The sequence below is a fragment of the Tiliqua scincoides genome, chromosome 1 (assembly GCF_035046505.1).
Source record: "Tiliqua scincoides isolate rTilSci1 chromosome 1, rTilSci1.hap2, whole genome shotgun sequence".
Taxonomy (NCBI): Eukaryota; Metazoa; Chordata; class Lepidosauria; order Squamata; family Scincidae; genus Tiliqua; species Tiliqua scincoides.
In genome coordinates, this window is record NC_089821.1 from 23,034,922 (window position 1) to 23,051,698 (window position 16,777).

The 16,777-nt window shown below is 45.4% G+C and overlaps 1 protein-coding gene across 1 annotated transcript; it reads left to right on the forward strand.

Annotated features, from left to right (window-relative positions):
- The first annotated feature begins 7,027 nt into the window (after positions 1-7,027).
- On the forward strand, positions 7,028-16,400 carry PSMC3 (proteasome 26S subunit, ATPase 3). The gene is made up of 12 exons (XM_066633118.1): positions 7,028-7,113; positions 7,269-7,349; positions 9,413-9,538; positions 11,152-11,256; positions 11,669-11,731; positions 12,708-12,845; positions 13,000-13,143; positions 13,767-13,915; positions 15,193-15,289; positions 15,440-15,585; positions 15,903-15,984; positions 16,175-16,400. The coding sequence occupies exons 1-12, from the start codon at positions 7,087-7,089 to the stop codon at positions 16,283-16,285; spliced, it is 1,269 nt and encodes a 422-aa protein (XP_066489215.1). The 5' UTR covers positions 7,028-7,086; the 3' UTR covers positions 16,286-16,400.
- Positions 16,401-16,777: the final 377 nt, after the last annotated feature.

Genomic DNA, 16,777 nt, shown 5'->3' on the forward strand with positions numbered 1-16,777 from the left:
GATTAATGTCTTCAATTAACTTAAGGGGCTTGTGCACAGACACACACATGCAGCATGGACAATTGTTAATCCACAGTTGTGCGGTACAATTTGAACAAGTTTACTTGAAGAAATCAAACAGCATCATTTTTAACGTCTGACCTAACAGAAGAGAACTGCAGAAGTCCTGCAAGTTCCCAAATGCTGGCAGAGTATGCTACATCTGATAGGGTGTTAGGGTATTATATGTTCTGCAAGACAAAATCATAGCAGACTTTGCAGCCATCTTTACATTGCACCTGGGGAAAACTGAGAATCTTTCCCCCTAATAAGTGTAATGAAAGACTGGTAAGCAAGAAGCCTTGTCTTGTACAATAGGATGACTTCATAGGTGAATGTTAACCTAGTTGTTGGATAATGCGGGTAATTCATTTCAAGTCTATAGTGTGTGTTCTAGTTGTTTACTAATAATACAAGCACAACCAAAAAAAGTCTACTCAATTCAAAGACTGTATTCATTGTCTGAAGTACTACAGGTTTGGGATATCACTGATGCAAACAGTTTGATGCAAATACAGTACAACATGTGAGTAGAAATTCCGGACTAAATTGTGTGATTATCTCATGGGCACATGGCTCCTAGCTCTATTACATGGTTTTCAACAGGCGCTCTCTCGCTTTACTGTAATTCACTCATACAACACACCACATAAACAGTTGCAGTTTAAAACAGAATTGCATTTTGTGAGGACCAGGCATGCCCCCTTATCCAAAGTGTAGTTGGTCACGCAGCGAAAAACTACACCAGTTATGCCAAAGCCAATGAGTTAAGTTTCTATTTGATACTAAATGCAGTAGGTAGATGGTAGCAGGGACACTCTTACCTCAACTTATAATACAGTCCATTTGTTGTATGGTTGAAAAGGCAACTCAAGAATAATTCGGTACTCAGGAGTGAAGGTTTGCAGGCTTTTTATTTCGTTGCAAGCAATGGGCATCTCACGGGACTAGTGTCCAAAGCATGAGAGTAATTCCCAATATGGATTCCAACTTTTTATACAATTTTTGGCTCTTTGTCCCAAAATCTAGACTCCCCATTGACTGAAATTTTACATCAGAGATAGGACTAACATCTAATAGGATAGATAAGGTACACTATACCTGATAGGTACTTGTCAGGTAACATTTGCATTAAAGATGGAAATAGGTGGGATTTCATCTTTAAACTCAGACAAGTAAAAAGTTTCTGGACACCAGTAGAGTGCAGTATGATACAATTATTCAAGCTTAGGTAGAAAGCAAGATAAATCACAAATTGGTTCTTGGCATGAATATTAGGCACTTACTCTCCCCTCATTAGAGTGGCCTAGTCTCCTGTTATCTTTACAGTATTGGCAACCTTCAGTCTCGAAAGACTATGGTATCGCGCTCTGAAAGGTGGTTCTGGCACAGCGTCTAGTGTGGCTGAAAAGGCCAATCCGGGAGTGACAATCCCTTCCACACCAGGAGCAAGTGCAGTCTGTCCCTGGTCTGTCTCCCTGGCTATGGGCCTTCCTTCTTTGCCTCTTAGCCTCAGACTGTTGGCAAAGTGTCTCTTCAAACTGGGAAAGGCCATGCTGCACAGCCTGCCTCCAAGCGGGCCGCTCAGAGGCCAGGGTTTCCCACTTGTTGAGGTCCATCCCTAAGGCCTTCAGATCCCTCTTGCAGATGTCCTTGTATCGCAGCTGTGGTCTACCTGTAGGGCGCTTTCCTTGCACGAGTTCTCCATAGAGGAGATCCTTTGGGATCCGGCCATCATCCATTCTCACGACATGACCAAGCCAACGCAGGCGTCTCTGTTTCAGCAGTGAATACATGCTAGGGATTCCAGCACGTTCCAGGACTGTGTTGTTTGGAACTTTGTCCTGCCAGGTGATGCCGAGGATGCGTCGGAGGCAGCGCATGTGGAAAGCGCTCAGTTTCCTCTCCTGTTGTGGGCGAAGAGTCCATGACTCGCTGCAGTACAGAAGTGTACTCAGGACGCAAGCTCTGTAGACCTGGATCTTGGTATGTTCCGTCAGCTTCTTGTTGGACCAGACTCTCTTTGTGAGTCTGGAAAACGTGGTAGCTGCTTTACCGATGCGCCTGTTTAGCTCGGCATCGAGAGAATGAGTGTCGGAGATCGTTGAGCCAAGGTACACAAAGTCATGGACAACCTCCAGTTCATGCTCAGAGATTGTAATGCAGGGAGGTGAGTCCACATCCTGAACCATGACCTGTGTTTTCTTCAGGCTGATTGTCAGTCCAAAATCTTGGCAGGCCTTGCTAAAACGATCCATGAGCTGCTGGAGATCTTTGGCAGAGTGGGTAGTGACAGCTGCATCGTCGGCAAAGAGGAAGTCACGCAGACATTTCAGCTGGACTTTGGATTTTGCTCTCAGTCTGGAGAGGTTGAAGAGCTTTCCGTCTGATCTGGTCCGGAGATAGATGCCTTCTGTTGCAGTTCCAAAGGCCTGCTTCAGCAGGACAGCGAAGAAAATCCCAAACAAGGTTGGTGCAAGAACACAGCCCTGCTTCACTCCGCTTCGGATGTCAAAAGGGTCTGATGTGGAGCCATCGAAGACAATAGTGCCCTTCATGTCCTTGTGGAAGGATCTGATGATGCTGAGGAGCCTGGGTGGACATCCAATCTTGGGGAGAATCTTGAAGAGGCCGTCTCTGCTGACCAGGTCGAAAGCCTTTGTGAGATCTATGAAGGCTATAAAGAGTGGCTGTCGTTGTTCCCTGCATTTCTCCTGCAGTTGTCTAAGGGAGAATACCATATCAGTGGTGGACCTGTTGGCTCGGAATCCACACTGCGATTCTGGATAGACGCTCTCTGCAAGTACCTGGAGCCTCTTTAGTACAACTCGGGCAAACAGCTTTCCTACAACGCTAAGGAGAGAGATGCCGCGGTAGTTGTTGCAGTCACCCCTGTCACCTTTGTTCTTGTACAGCGTGATGATGTTTGCATCCCTCATGTCTTGAGGTACTCCACCTTCTCTCCAGCAGAGACAGAGGATTTCATGCAGCTCAGTGACGATGATCTCTTTGCAGCATTTTAGGACTTCAGCAGGGATGCTGTCTTTTCCAGGTGCCTTGCCAAAGGCAAGGGAGTCCAGGGCCACGTGAAGTTCTTCTAGGGTTGGTTCACTGTCAAGCTCTTCCAGCACAGGCAGGCACTCAATGTTGTTCAGTGCTTCTTCGGTGACTACATTTTCTCTGGAATATAGCTCAGAGTAGTGCTGCACCCAGCGTTCCATCTGCTGCGCCCGATCCTGGATGACCTCGCCTGTGGCAGACTTCAGAGGGGCAATTTTCTTCTGTGTTGGACCTAGGGCCTGCTTGATACCATCATACATCCCCTTGATGTTGCCCGTGTCAGCTGCTATCTGTATCTCGGAACAGAGCTGGAGCCAGTAGTCGTTAGCACATCTCCTGGCAGTCTGTTGGACTTTGCTGCGAGCAGTTCGGAGGACCTGCAGGTTGCGCTCACTGGGACAGGCCTTGTATGCTGCTTGAGCTCTCCTCTTTTCCTCAATGACTGGTGTCAACTCCTCAGAGTGGGCTTCAAACCAGTCTGCCGCCTTGTTGGTCTTCTTGCCGAATATGGACAAGGCGGTGTTGTAAACGGTATTCTTGAAATGTTCCCATCTGTTGGATGCGTTTGCGTCGGAACATGGCGTTGGCTTTGCGGTCAGAAATACCCTGCTGAAATCCATCATCCCACCTACTGTGGGAAGTGAAAGAATTTTGTCCCTGCAGCTCCAGTCATCAGCAGGACCTATCACTCTCATCAGTGCTTATGCACCGACTCTGTCGTCTCCAGCAGAAGCCAAAGACAAATTCTATGATGACCTGGCCACCACTGTCAAGAAAATCCCTGTAAAAGAGCCATTGTTCATCCTCGGCGATTTCAATGCTAGAGTTGGTGCTGATAACAGTTCATGGCCCACTTGCTTAGGTCAGTTTGGCACTGGGAGGATGAACGAAAATGGCCAACGCCTGCTAGAGTTTTGCTGTCATCACGGTCTCTGTGTCAGCAACACATTCTTCAACACAAAGCCCCAACATAGAGTCTCTTGGAGACATCCAAGATCAAAGCACTGGCACCAGCTCGACCTGATCCTCACCAGACGCTCCAGCCTTCCCAGCATCAAGATCACACGCAGTTATCATGGTGCTGCCTGCGACACTGACCACTCCCTGGTGTGCAGCAGAGTGAAACTGCAAACAAAGCGACTGTATCACACGAAAAAGGAAGGAAGACCTCGCATTGATACCAGCAAGACCCGGGATCAGAGAAAAGTGGAGGAATTTGCACAAGCGCTTGAGGAATCTCTTCCAGGCCCGGCCGACGCAAACGCATCCAACAGATGGGAACATTGTTATCTTTACACCTGTTGTAAACTTAGTGGGGCCCAGTTTGCAAAACCAAGGCTTTCTATAGCACAGCAAAGCAGCTTTTGGTTCCTTTTATTAAAGAGGTTTTGTTTTTTTTAAAGCTTTACTAAAAAGAAGCATTTTGGTTTCTAACTATTGTGACCAGTTATCCTGGGCACAGTTTGATATCAAGGGTCACTTGGTCTCCATATTACATATGTATGCTTTTGCTCTAAAAGCATAAAGTATGAAAGCTACAGAGTTTTCCTAAAGCATAAATCAGTGAATGCCCTTATTCCTTGCCAAGGAGTGAGCTCATTCCTCTTCAGTAGCAGCCTAGCACCTGCTATCTCTTGAGCTACAAAGTGTAAACACCCTGAGCTGAGGCTTCAGCCAGCTCCTTTTAATCAAACTTGCAAAATGATTCTTTCTTAATACCAAGCAACTTTTTTCCATTCTGTGTCTGTACATGTGGGTTACAACCTGGGGTCAAAAGTCACCGTGCCTAACATTGTTACTGTGATCGCCACATGTCTTACAACAGTTTATAACAAATATCTAATTTTTAAAAAGCTGCCACTTGATAGTGTCTAAATGCATTGTTCCAGTCACTACTTCCCACTGCAAAAATACACAGTACATGCCGTCAAGATTCAACCAATTACATTAAAAGATATAATTAGTTAGGACTATGATTCCCAAACTTTTAAGTAGCTGGACCCACTTTTTAAAACAACACTCTATTGCAGAGATTTTCAACCTTTTTCATCTCACAGCATGCTGGCAAGGCCCTACACCATCAGTTTTTTGACAATTGACAAGGCACACAGTGCTACCAATGGGGGGGGGGCTCACATCCCCCAATAGCCCTGCTAATAAATGACACTCTCCCAAATTTCAGCAGCACCCCTGGGGACCATTCATGGCACACCAATGTGCCATGGCACAATAGTTGAAAATGGTTGCTCTATCAGGACCCACCTAGCTTTTAAACAAAGAGAACTAGAAAGGAATAATTATTTATAAATAATAATAACCAGAAAAAAAGACCCTCAAACTTTAATTCCCTCTATATTTACACAAGCTTGAAACTGTAAGAGCTGAGCTCTTTGCAGGGCAGTTAGCTGCTATCTTGCAAACTGCAGGAGCTGAACTCTTTTCAGGGTAATCAGCAGCTACAGTATCTGATTTTTAAACAGCCTCAGAGCTTGAGACAAATAGTTATATCTGTTCCATCACCCTTTGGTGACTCACCCAAAATCATGTTGTGACCCACCAGTGGCTCACTCCCAACCCATAGTTTGGGAACCTATTGTATTGGCAGCCTTCAGTCTTGAAAGACTCTGAAAGGTGGTTCTGGCACAGCGTCTAGTGTGGCTGAAAAGGCCAATCCAGGAGTGACAATCCCTTCCACAACGGGAGCAAGTGCAGTCTGTCCCTGGTCTGTCTCCCTGGCTATGGGCCTTACTTCTTTGCCTCTTTGCCTCAGACTGCTGGCAAAGTGTCTCTTCAAACTGGGAAAGGCCATGCTGCACAGCCTGCCTCCAAGCGGACCACTCAGAGGTCAGGGTTTCCCACTTGTTGAGGTCCATCCCTAAGGCCTTCAGATCCCTCTTGCAGATGTCCTTGTATCGCAGCTGTGGTCTACCTGTAGGGCGCTTTCCTTGCACGAGTTCTCCATAGAGGAGATCCTTTGGGATCTGGCCATCATCCATTCTCACAACATGACCGAGCCAACGCAGGCGTCTCTGTTTCAGCAGTGCATACATGCTAGGGATTCCAGCACGTTCCAGGACTGTGTAGTTTGGAACTTTGTCCTGCCAGGTGATGCTGAGAATGTGTCGGAGGCAGCGTATGTGGAAAGCGTTCAGTTTCCTCTCCTGTTGTGAGCTGAGAGTCCATGGGAACCACTGACTTAGTATATACAGTGCACCATTATTTCAAATGAGAATAGTGTCTTAGGCTGCAATCCTATGCACCCTTACCTGGGAGTAAGTCCCATTGACTATAATGGGACATACTTCTGGGTAGACATGCATAGGATTAGGCTGCCACCCTATACATGCTCACTGGAGGATAAGCTCCACTGCAGTCAATGAGACTCACTTGTGAGTTGCATTGCATACCCTCTGCAATTATTAAGTCAAGAGCAAAAATACCACAGACTGCAGGGAAGGTTAACACAATGAGATCCTCCTTCCATCCCCTCTTTCTGCCCAACGTTGCATAAATGCAACACTGGGATCGAATGTGTACACTTGTGGGCTGGTCACTAAAGGGTTAAAACCAAGCCCACCATCAGCCAGCTCGCAGCAGAACGCAGCTCCCACCCCACTCCCTCCCTTGGCCTGCCTCCTGGAGGACTTGAGGCAAGGGAGTGCGTGCCGCTCTGGCTTTCTCCCTCTATGTTTTCAGGCTGACGGCTGCGTGCCACCCCCCAAAAAACCATAGAGACTAGACCATCACTCAGCGAATTTGAGCAGTCACGTGATAAGGGAAAAAAAAGGTATCGTTTTAACAGAGTCGGCAGATTCGGCGCGGCGCGGCGCTGAGCAAGCTACGGAAAAAAGCGCCGGAGGGAAAATGCGGTGGTTGAGGCCGAGGAAGAGCGTTGGAAGGCGTGACGGCGGGGACGGGGGGGGTCGGCGCCATTTTCTCCGAGAGTGACGAATCGGCTGTTGCGAATACTTGAGTGGCGGAGGAAACATGGCGTCGGTGTGGGATGAGGCGGAGGTGAGGGGCGAGGGGGCCGTGCGGGGGCTGTGAGGGGCGGCGGGGGCCTTGCCACTGAAGGCGGCCCTCCCCGGAGGTCCTTCCCAGGGAGGGGCCGTGGGTGAGGCGGGGGCTCCTGGGCAGGTCTCTGGCCATGACTGTGTCTCTCTCCACAGGACGGGATCGGCGAGGAGGTGCTGAAGATGTCCACGGAGGAGATCGTGCAGCGCACCCGCCTGCTGGACAGCGAGATCAAGGTGAGGCTGGGCTGGCCTCCAGAGGGCTCCAGCCTCGGGTCCCCCTCCCCTTTGAGAAACTCCGCCGCCGTGGGAGGCACCCAAGCACCCACCACCCATGCGCACGCGTTGCGCGTGGGTGTTGGGTGCTTGGGTGCCGCCCACAGCGGCGGCGCTTCTTGAAGGCCTCTGCTGGGGGGGCCCTGCCTCACCTGCCTCCCCACCCACTGCACATCCCTGCACCCCTGTACACTATACTGCATATACCGGTTCTGTCATTCTGCTCCTACACCCCTTAGGCTAAAGACTACAAAGCCACTTTTCCCATCCAAGCTGTGGCATAGCTAAAGGGGGGGCAGAGCACTTACAGGGTGCCTCACCGTGGCATGCAAGGGGCCCCTCCCCGGGGATGGAAACTCGAGTAGGCTGACTTGATTCCAAGTTGCAAAAATCTTTTTTGCTGGCTTGTTTATACTTGAGTCACCTGTATCAATGACTTGGGGACTGACTTAGACTCAGGACAGTGCCCAAGTCATTAATACAGGGGAGTGTGAATGAGGGCCCAATCCTATCCAGTTTCCAGTGCCGGTGTAGCTGTGCCAATCCGGCGTGCACTGCATCCTGTAGTGGGGAGGCAGTCACAGAGGCCTCCTCAACGTATGGGAACATATGTTCCCTTACCTTGGGGCTGCATTACAGCTACACCAGTGCTGGAAAGTTGGATAGGATTGGGTCCTGAGTCAGCAAAAAATGTGTGGGTTTTTTTGGCCACTGAGGGCCCAATCCTATCCAACTTTTCAGCTCCAGTGCAGTCATGCCAAAGGGGCATGTACTGCATCCTGTGGTGGGAAGGCATAGAGGCCTCCTCAAGATAAGGGAATGTTTGTTCCCTTACATCAGGGCTGTATTGTGGCTGCACTGGTGCGGAAAGTTGGATAGGATTGGGCCTGGACTCAGCACTGATTCTCCACATGTGCGCACTGGAGTCTGCCTGTGTCTGAGTGTGCTTGCTTGCTTTTTTCATGGTGTGAAAGACCTCGTGGTGCTATCATTCAGACCGGGTAAGTAGCAGGGAAGTTCCAGCCAGGAGGCAGGCAAGGGTCAATGTTTTGCTTTTGCATTGAGCAGGAGGTGGGAGTGGGCCCTCTTGTCTGTCTCTGAAGCGACAAAGGATGGGTGGTCTGATTTGGTTCTTTGGATGAGGGAGGGCAGGAGGAGGAGTCTAAGGGGGTTCTTGTCTTAGAATTGGCTGAAGAAGCCTGGGGGGAGGTGGGGGGGGGGAGACAGTTCATAGTGATCACACTTTCGAACTGCATAGCTCCTGTGGGTTCTGTTGTTACCTGGGAGGAGGAAGCCTCATTAAATGAATGGCTCGAATAGGACTACTACTGAATAGAGCTGCAAACATTGGGTCATACTGGTAAGCCTCCCAGCTGCTGCATGTGACCCTCATCCCTCTTGCCTGCTCTCACGCAGTTCATTCCACCCCCTCCTGCCTTATTTACAGACAGGATGGATGCAGCAGGGAAGTGTATAAAGAGAACTCTGACACATACACATAGCCTGGCAGCAGCTCCATTTTTTTCTGTGGAGCCATGCCCAACACATTTATCTGCTCTACAAACTGCTTGCAAAACTGCTCTAAGTGACTCAGAAAGACCGGCTGTTAGGACTTGTTTTCACGTCCAGGCATGGGGATGGAGACTTGCGACTTGAGGTGAGTCAAACTGTGCTAAATTTGCCCCATCCCTGCCCCTCCCCTTTGGAGCCATTCCAGACCAGGAGAACAAAACAGGCAATACACCTCCATTTTGCACCCCCTGCCTAGAATGGCTCTGAGGGGGAGGGGCCCCTTGCACAGTGTGATGAGGCTTCCTGCAAAACTTAATGCTTTGTACCCCCTCTAGCTACGCCATTGCATCCAAACCTGAATTATGGTTTTGATTTCCTTCTGTTATCACTTGATTTCTGTTTTTTGTATGCCTGTTACTTGTTTCTAGATTCATGTCTATTTTTTGTGATGGTTTGGGGATTTACACAAAAGTAATTCCTCACACAGGTGTTTGCAATCGGTTTGTTTACAGATAATGAAGAGTGAGGTACTGAGAGTGACCCATGAGCTACAAGCCATGAAAGATAAGATTAAGGAGAACAGTGAGAAGATTAAAGTGAATAAAACTCTACCGTACCTTGTTTCCAATGTCATAGAGGTAATTTTTTTAACACTAATAGTAAAATCAATGGTATTGGTGTGATCAACTAACATTGTGTGTGAGAAGTTCTTTAAGGATCCAATCCTAACCAACTTTCTAGCACCAGTGTAATTGCAATGCAGCCCCTTTGTGGAGGAGGTCTTCATGAGTGTCCCCACTCCAGGATGCAGCACATGTCCCATTGGCACAGCTGCATCAATGCTGGAAAGTTGGATAGAATTGGGCTTATCCCAAGAGTCGGTGTTTCTCAACACTGGACCCATAAGGGACCTATATGGTGGTTCGCAAACTAATTTCAGGTGGGTCCCCATTCATTTTAATGTGTATTTTATTTTTAATATATTAGACTTCTGGCTATGACATCACTTCCAGGTTAATGACATCACTTCCTAACAGATTGTGGTTCTAAACAGTAGAAAACATTCTAAACATTGTAACAGATTGTCATTCTAAAAAGTGGTTCCAGTGCTAGAATGTTTGAGAACTACTACTTTAAGTGTTTTAGGAGATATATTTGAATGGTTCATTTAGGAAGATATCACTAAGTTGCCTGTACAAAAAGACAGAAACAGCATAGGTAGAGATGAGGTCATCCACTTGCTGATCAATAAGAAGATGTTGCTACTTTTTTTTTTTTTTTTGTTTATAAAGACTATTAATAATTTTGTCATGATTACAGAGTTCATTTCTTTATGGTCAGTGACTAAATGTGATTTCCTGATATTCCCTTTTATCTTAATTTTTGTGCTTTAATTTTGCAGTCTTAAAAATAGGGCTAATTACGCGGGCCAACACACATTTTGCTTCCTTAAACGTTACACCAATTCCTGGGTATATTTGGGGTGCCGATTCCAAAAATGACATCTGTTTTGCCCTATCACATTAGTTTTGGAGATATAGTATAGCCTACACCATGGCTTCCTCATGAGGAAGCTGCTTGAACCATTCACTAACAAGGGTATACTATATCTCCAAAACTAGATGTGATAGGGCAAAACGGATGCCATTTTTGGAATCGGCACCCCAAATTCATATCAAACCACCATAAAGTTTGGGGAAAACTTTTCTGACCCTCAATTTTGTAGGCATATGTTATAAGGGAATCAACTGCATGTTAGAATCCACATTTCTTGGCAAAGATAGCAACCTGCTTTTTTCTGCATTTCTAAGGCTACAGTCCGATACCTGCTTACCTGGGAGTAAGTCCAAATGAACTAAGTTTGTGTCTATTCTTCTGAATAGACACACACTATAAATCAACTTTGGAGAACATACTGGAATAACTAGTTATATGTATGTTGGATAGCATTTGAACATTTGCCTGTATTTTTATTTAAGCCTCTTTTAGTCATAAAATGTTATGCCTGTGTTACTTTTTGCCTGTCCCGTATGCTTTAAGTTTGACACAGTGTCTACTGTGCCATAGATGGGCAGCAGACAGGACCCTAACATTGATGGTAGTTGAGGGTCTTGTGCTTTTCTTCCATTGTTACGTATAATTGCACCTTTTTTCCCCATTGCTATGTATATTTGTGAACCAGAACTATGATGTGGTTGTGGGATAGCTGACTAGTGTGGTTGAACTCCTGATAATGTCTTTGCACCTCTAGCTGTTGGATGTTGACCCCAATGACCAGGAGGAGGATGGAGCAAATATTGACCTTGATTCTCAAAGGAAGGGCAAGTGTGCTGTGATCAAAACTTCTACTCGTCAGGTGAGGGCAGTGTGTTAAGAAACTGGTCATTTTATGTGAAGCTGCATTATTCTGAAAAAAAGCTCTTGATCTGTCTAGCAAGGATTGTCTATTTCAACCAGCAGCAGCTCCCCAAAGTATGTATTACTTGTGATTCTTTTAAATGTAGGTGGCAAGGATTTAATATAAGACCTTTTATATGCAGAGTTATGTGCTATTTCATGGAACTATGGCCCTTCCACCTGACTGAGTACAGTTTAGCCCTTTAAAGGTACAACCACTCTGGTTCCCTCAGCAGACCTGGTCCTGGTTTAGATCCCAGGTACTTTGCCCAAAGTGAAAACTGTGCCCCTAGATCAGAAAGCCAGCCTTCCGGAGAACTTTGATGGGTTCTAGGCCATCCAGCTTTAATATTTTGCTTTCCTTCCAACAGACTTATTTTCTACCTGTGATTGGGTTAGTTGATGCTGAGAAGCTTAAGCCTGGAGACCTAGTGGTGAGTGGTTTCTGTTCTACATTGGCATGGTCATCTACACATATTGACATGGTTTTTATTTTCTAATAAGCAAAAATTTCAACAAATGTTTTTTTCCACAAAGCGTACTCCATATTAACTGTAGGAGTATGCACATGGCACCCTAATAATCTGCTTGCCATCGCAAAAGACATTTATGTTCATCTAGTATTTTTAAACTGTTGCAATTAAACCCTTAGTATGTCTCCCCTGTAGTGCAATTGAGGTACAGGAGGATGCTGACAATCAAAGTTGTTTCAAAACTTTATTGTTTTGATTGACCTATTTGAAGTTGCTTTATCAGTCAACCATCAGTCCGTCCATTCTATGCTGACCATTAACTCTCCAGCAGAGTTTTTCCCATCACCTTCTACTTGACCCTTTTGGCTTAAGGTGCTGGGGATTGAACATGGGAACTTCAGAGTCATGGCTTCTTCTTTCCTTACAAGCCTGGGTACTTACACCCTGAGTTAACTTCACAAAAGAATTACCTGATGTTACTGATGTTGATTAATAGGTGCTGTGGTATAACTTTAGTGTAATATGTAAAGGAATTGTTCATGCTTCAGACTAATAGTTTTTGTGACATAAACTAAGATTCTATTCCTTTGAGGAGATCTGTAGCTGTCATTCTTTTTTCCCCTCCATTTTATAACTGTTTCCTTTTTAAAGTAATAACAACGTCACCTCTTGTTTCTAACCTGAAAATGGAGTCCAAAATGAGGTCAATGGAACAAAACATCAAAAACTTCTGAATCAATGGGGAAATTGCTCTGTTTGTCTCAAGTTGTTGGGTACTCTGGTCCCCACCCCATCACAGTTCTGTTATAGGAATCTGACACTTTCTTTGAGGGTTGGTTGTCACACCAGAAGAGAATCTCAAAAGAAGTGTAGAACCTGGATATAATAAGTGGGTTTCTGGAGTAAAGAAGGTTGATTCTTCACTTTCTATTTACAGGGAGTGAACAAGGACTCTTACTTGATTCTGGAGACCTTGCCTACAGAATATGATTCACGAGTGAAGGCCATGGAGGTGGATGAGAGGCCAACAGAACAGTACAGTGATATTGGGGGACTGGATAAGCAAATTCAAGAGGTAAGAAGCTGCCATGTGCAAAGAATATTAAGTTCTATGCATCCTTGAGACAGCACCCTTTTTTCTTTTTCTTTTTTTGCTGACAATGAAGATGCTGTAACTAAGGAAATGGCTATTTCAGGGAAGAATTAATTGTATATTTCTGTCTTGGCAGTTAGTAGAAGCTATTGTCCTGCCAATGAACCATAAGGAGAAGTTCGAAAATCTGGGTATCCAACCTCCTAAAGGGGTACTCATGTACGGACCCCCTGGAACAGGGAAAACTCTCTTAGCCAGGGCATGTGCTGCACAGACAAAGGTAAGACTGAAGTGTTCACCATTGGTTTCCCAAATATTAGAACTGCTTTAGACTTTATCACTCTCAAGGAAATTGAGGTAGTGTTGGGCAAAGGTCTGCATAGTTCCTTCACAGCTGTGTCTTCCATGCCAAAAATTCCAACTTTTTACTTAATATTGCATTTACATAGTCTTACTTTCAAGATTAAGTATTGAAGCTGCTCTGCTTCATGGGACTGTATGGATGGAACATTTTGTGTCTTACACTTTTCTGCTGTACAGGGGCCCTCAGTATCCTTTCCAGGTCCCCCATGGATACCAAATTCTGTGGATAATTAAATCCGGGCTTTTCTGGTCAGGTCTCTCTGTGAAGTGATTTTCAAAAGCCTCCGGCAGGCATTCAAAGTTGTGGGAAGATTGTGTGTAGCCTCTCCCGTTCCTCAGAAGACCTCCTGGACGTGACTGGAAGGTGCTTCCAGTCATGTGTGGAGGTCCTCTGAAGCCCTCCAGCCATGGGGTCGGCACCCACACTTGGTCAGATCCGCGGATGAAGAACCTGTTTATAAAGAGGGCCTACTGTACTACAGTTATGCAAGATACATGCAGTCTTGTGTATATATTCTTTTCCTCTTATCTGTTCTCTAGGCTACATTTTTGAAGCTGGCTGGTCCACAGCTGGTGCAGATGTTTATTGGCGATGGAGCCAAGCTGGTGCGAGATGCCTTTGCATTAGCCAAGGAGAAAGCGCCTTCTATCATCTTCATTGATGAATTGGATGCCATTGGCACAAAGAGGTGAGACCTTGGGATGCCTCCAGAATAAATTGCTTACCTGGGGGCTTCTCAAGGGGGAATCACTCTTATTCACAGGGTTATTCCTGACTCTTCAAGAACATATGATGGATGACAAGCGTCTGTGTAGTCTGGCACTATTGTATAGCATCAGATCACTTCAGAAGATTATGCAACAATCTTCGTTATCTTTGGCTGCCTTGTTAACTGAACTTGAGCAATAACAACAGGGATCTTTCTGGGTAATCAAATGAAGCAACAGTTTATAGCAAATTGTATCTTTTCTCACAGAGCACATGCCATCCCTGAAAGTATAAATGTTAATCCTGTGTGTATTCAGAATACAAGTAAATGAGCTTGGTTTGATATATTAAAATTAAGGTAATTGCTACACTGCTGCAGCCCTGTGTGCGAGAAAAGATAGCTAATTGTTGGAATTCTAGATCTTTAGTTAGATCTAGAATCATTATAATTAACAAAGCCTAGGAACCATCTAGAAAACATGGCAGATGCCCCTTATGGCATCTTGCTACTTTAGGCGACTATAATTTGTCATGCTTGTTCCTTGCTAACATTTGAAAATGATTCACATAAAAATGTGGACATGGAGAGTTGGATCTAAGAGATTCTGGATTCAGGTCCTACCTGCCGTGAAGGCCAAATGTCAAGTGGGTCATGAGAACTGATGCTTGATTTTTGCTTCTAAATAGGAGCTGTGGGGCCTGATCTGGATTAGGACTGCTGCATGGAGAGAAGGGGACTTTAGCCCTTTGTTCCGTCTTGGCCCCAATGTGGATCAGGTCTGGACTGCAGCTGCTGCTTATCTCAGGGAGGCAACTGTAATGTATAGCTTGATCCAAACTCACTGGGACACTGGACAAACCACTACAGTTCGCCATCTGTAAAATAGATGTAATAGCGATCTGCTCACAACGAGGAATGTTGTTGCTAAGTCCATGTAGCCACAGTAACATGTGGAAGGTTGGATTTCTGGGGTTGCCCTGAATGGCATCACTGTTTCCAACATAAATGCTATTCATCCAACTACCCACTTCAGTTGGTCCATTAAGCTTTCTAAGGAAGTAGGACATATTTATTCTTATTCTTTTGAAATTCAGTCGTCCATGCATGACTGTGGCAAATAGTCCTATATCATGGGAAAGTGAGTTATTTCATTGGCTTCTGTGCTGCCACAGTAACATTTAAATTGGGCCTGTATATGTATAAACTGTAGGTTTATGCAATAAGCAAAGCTGACTCTTCCTCATGATTTCTTCCAGATTTGACAGTGAGAAGGCTGGTGATCGGGAAGTACAGAGGACCATGTTGGAATTGCTGAACCAGCTTGATGGATTCCAGCCCAACACACAAGTTAAGGTAATTTTGCCCTTAGTTAAGAGTATGAGAAGGAATGGAGCTAACAGATATTACAGAATTACATTAGAAATTTTATCAGTGGTAAGTTTAGCTGCATCTATTGCAAATCCTATGTTTGCACTGCTGTAAAGTGTTCATCCCTTATCCCAGGTGATTGCTGCAACCAACCGTGTGGATATCCTAGACCCTGCTCTACTCCGCTCAGGACGGCTAGATCGGAAGATTGAGTTCCCAATGCCCAATGAGGAGGCCAGAGCTAGGATTATGCAGATCCATTCACGCAAGATGAATGTCAGGTATTAGAAAATTGTGTTCTGGACCATGGTACAGACTTTCTTAAGGTCCTATCCAGAGTGGGTTTTAGACAGGGTGGTGTGTGTGCTGCAGTTCAGTGGGAGCACGGAATTTGGCACTTGGAGCAGAATTAAGTAACTCAAGAATCTTGACTTTCTTTTTAAATGCTTTGAAAAATTTTAGCTCCTTATGGCTGTAAGCTATGCTTAGGTGGTGTGTATATATAGTGTGTAGATGCTCTCAAGAAGTCCTTAACCAATTTGTTCTTTCCAGGAGGGACGTTTTGTTTTCTTAGATAACTTTTGCTTTCCCTCTGCAGCCCTGATGTGAATTATGAAGAGCTAGCTCGTTGCACAGATGATTTCAACGGCGCACAGTGTAAGGCTGTGTGTGTGGAAGCGGTAAGTAGGCTTTGCCAAGTTGCTTCCTTGTGAAGTTTCCACTGAAATGGAGAGCAGGCATTGAACTGAGGGAAGTACCCTTAGCGGGGGACAGTGAGGGGACTGAAGGGACAGTGGCTTTGCTGTGCCATGTTATGTGATGCAGAGTTAGATCTTTCTTCCTGAACTGTGTTTTTTCTCATTGGGACAGGGGATGATTGCCCTGCGGCATGGAGCCACGGAGCTCACACATGAGGATTACATGGAAGGAATCTTGGAGGTCCAGGCCAAGAAAAAAGCCAATCTACAGTACTATGCCTGATTCTTGCACATAAGGCTGATGATTAAGGCCTTTATAAAAAGACAGGATAAAAACACTTGGGACTGTTGTGCTACTTTCTTTTACTTAATTGAAAACAATAAAGAGTTTGACTAAGGCAGGTCTTCTGTGGCCAGAGCTTGAACAAAAGGGAAACTGCTGAGGACAGTGTCCTTATGCATGTTATGAGGTATATCTCTGTTCCTGTTAATGTGTTAAAATGCCCCAAATTGGTCAAAGAAGTTTAAACTTGTCATGTTACAATCTATGGTTGAATTCCTGACAACTGTTGATGACTTGGGTGGCCCATTGTCAATTACCGTTTTTGCTGATATTTCTGCCAATGTATACTTTAAAGCTACCTTAAACTAAATGCACTCCTTGGAAGTCAGAAAGTACCAGTTAATCTGCTTTGACCCCTGGAATCAGTAAATTTGCCCCGCTATTCACATTAGACTTTCTGCTTGGGAGGTGAGGAGGACACAAACTGTTGAC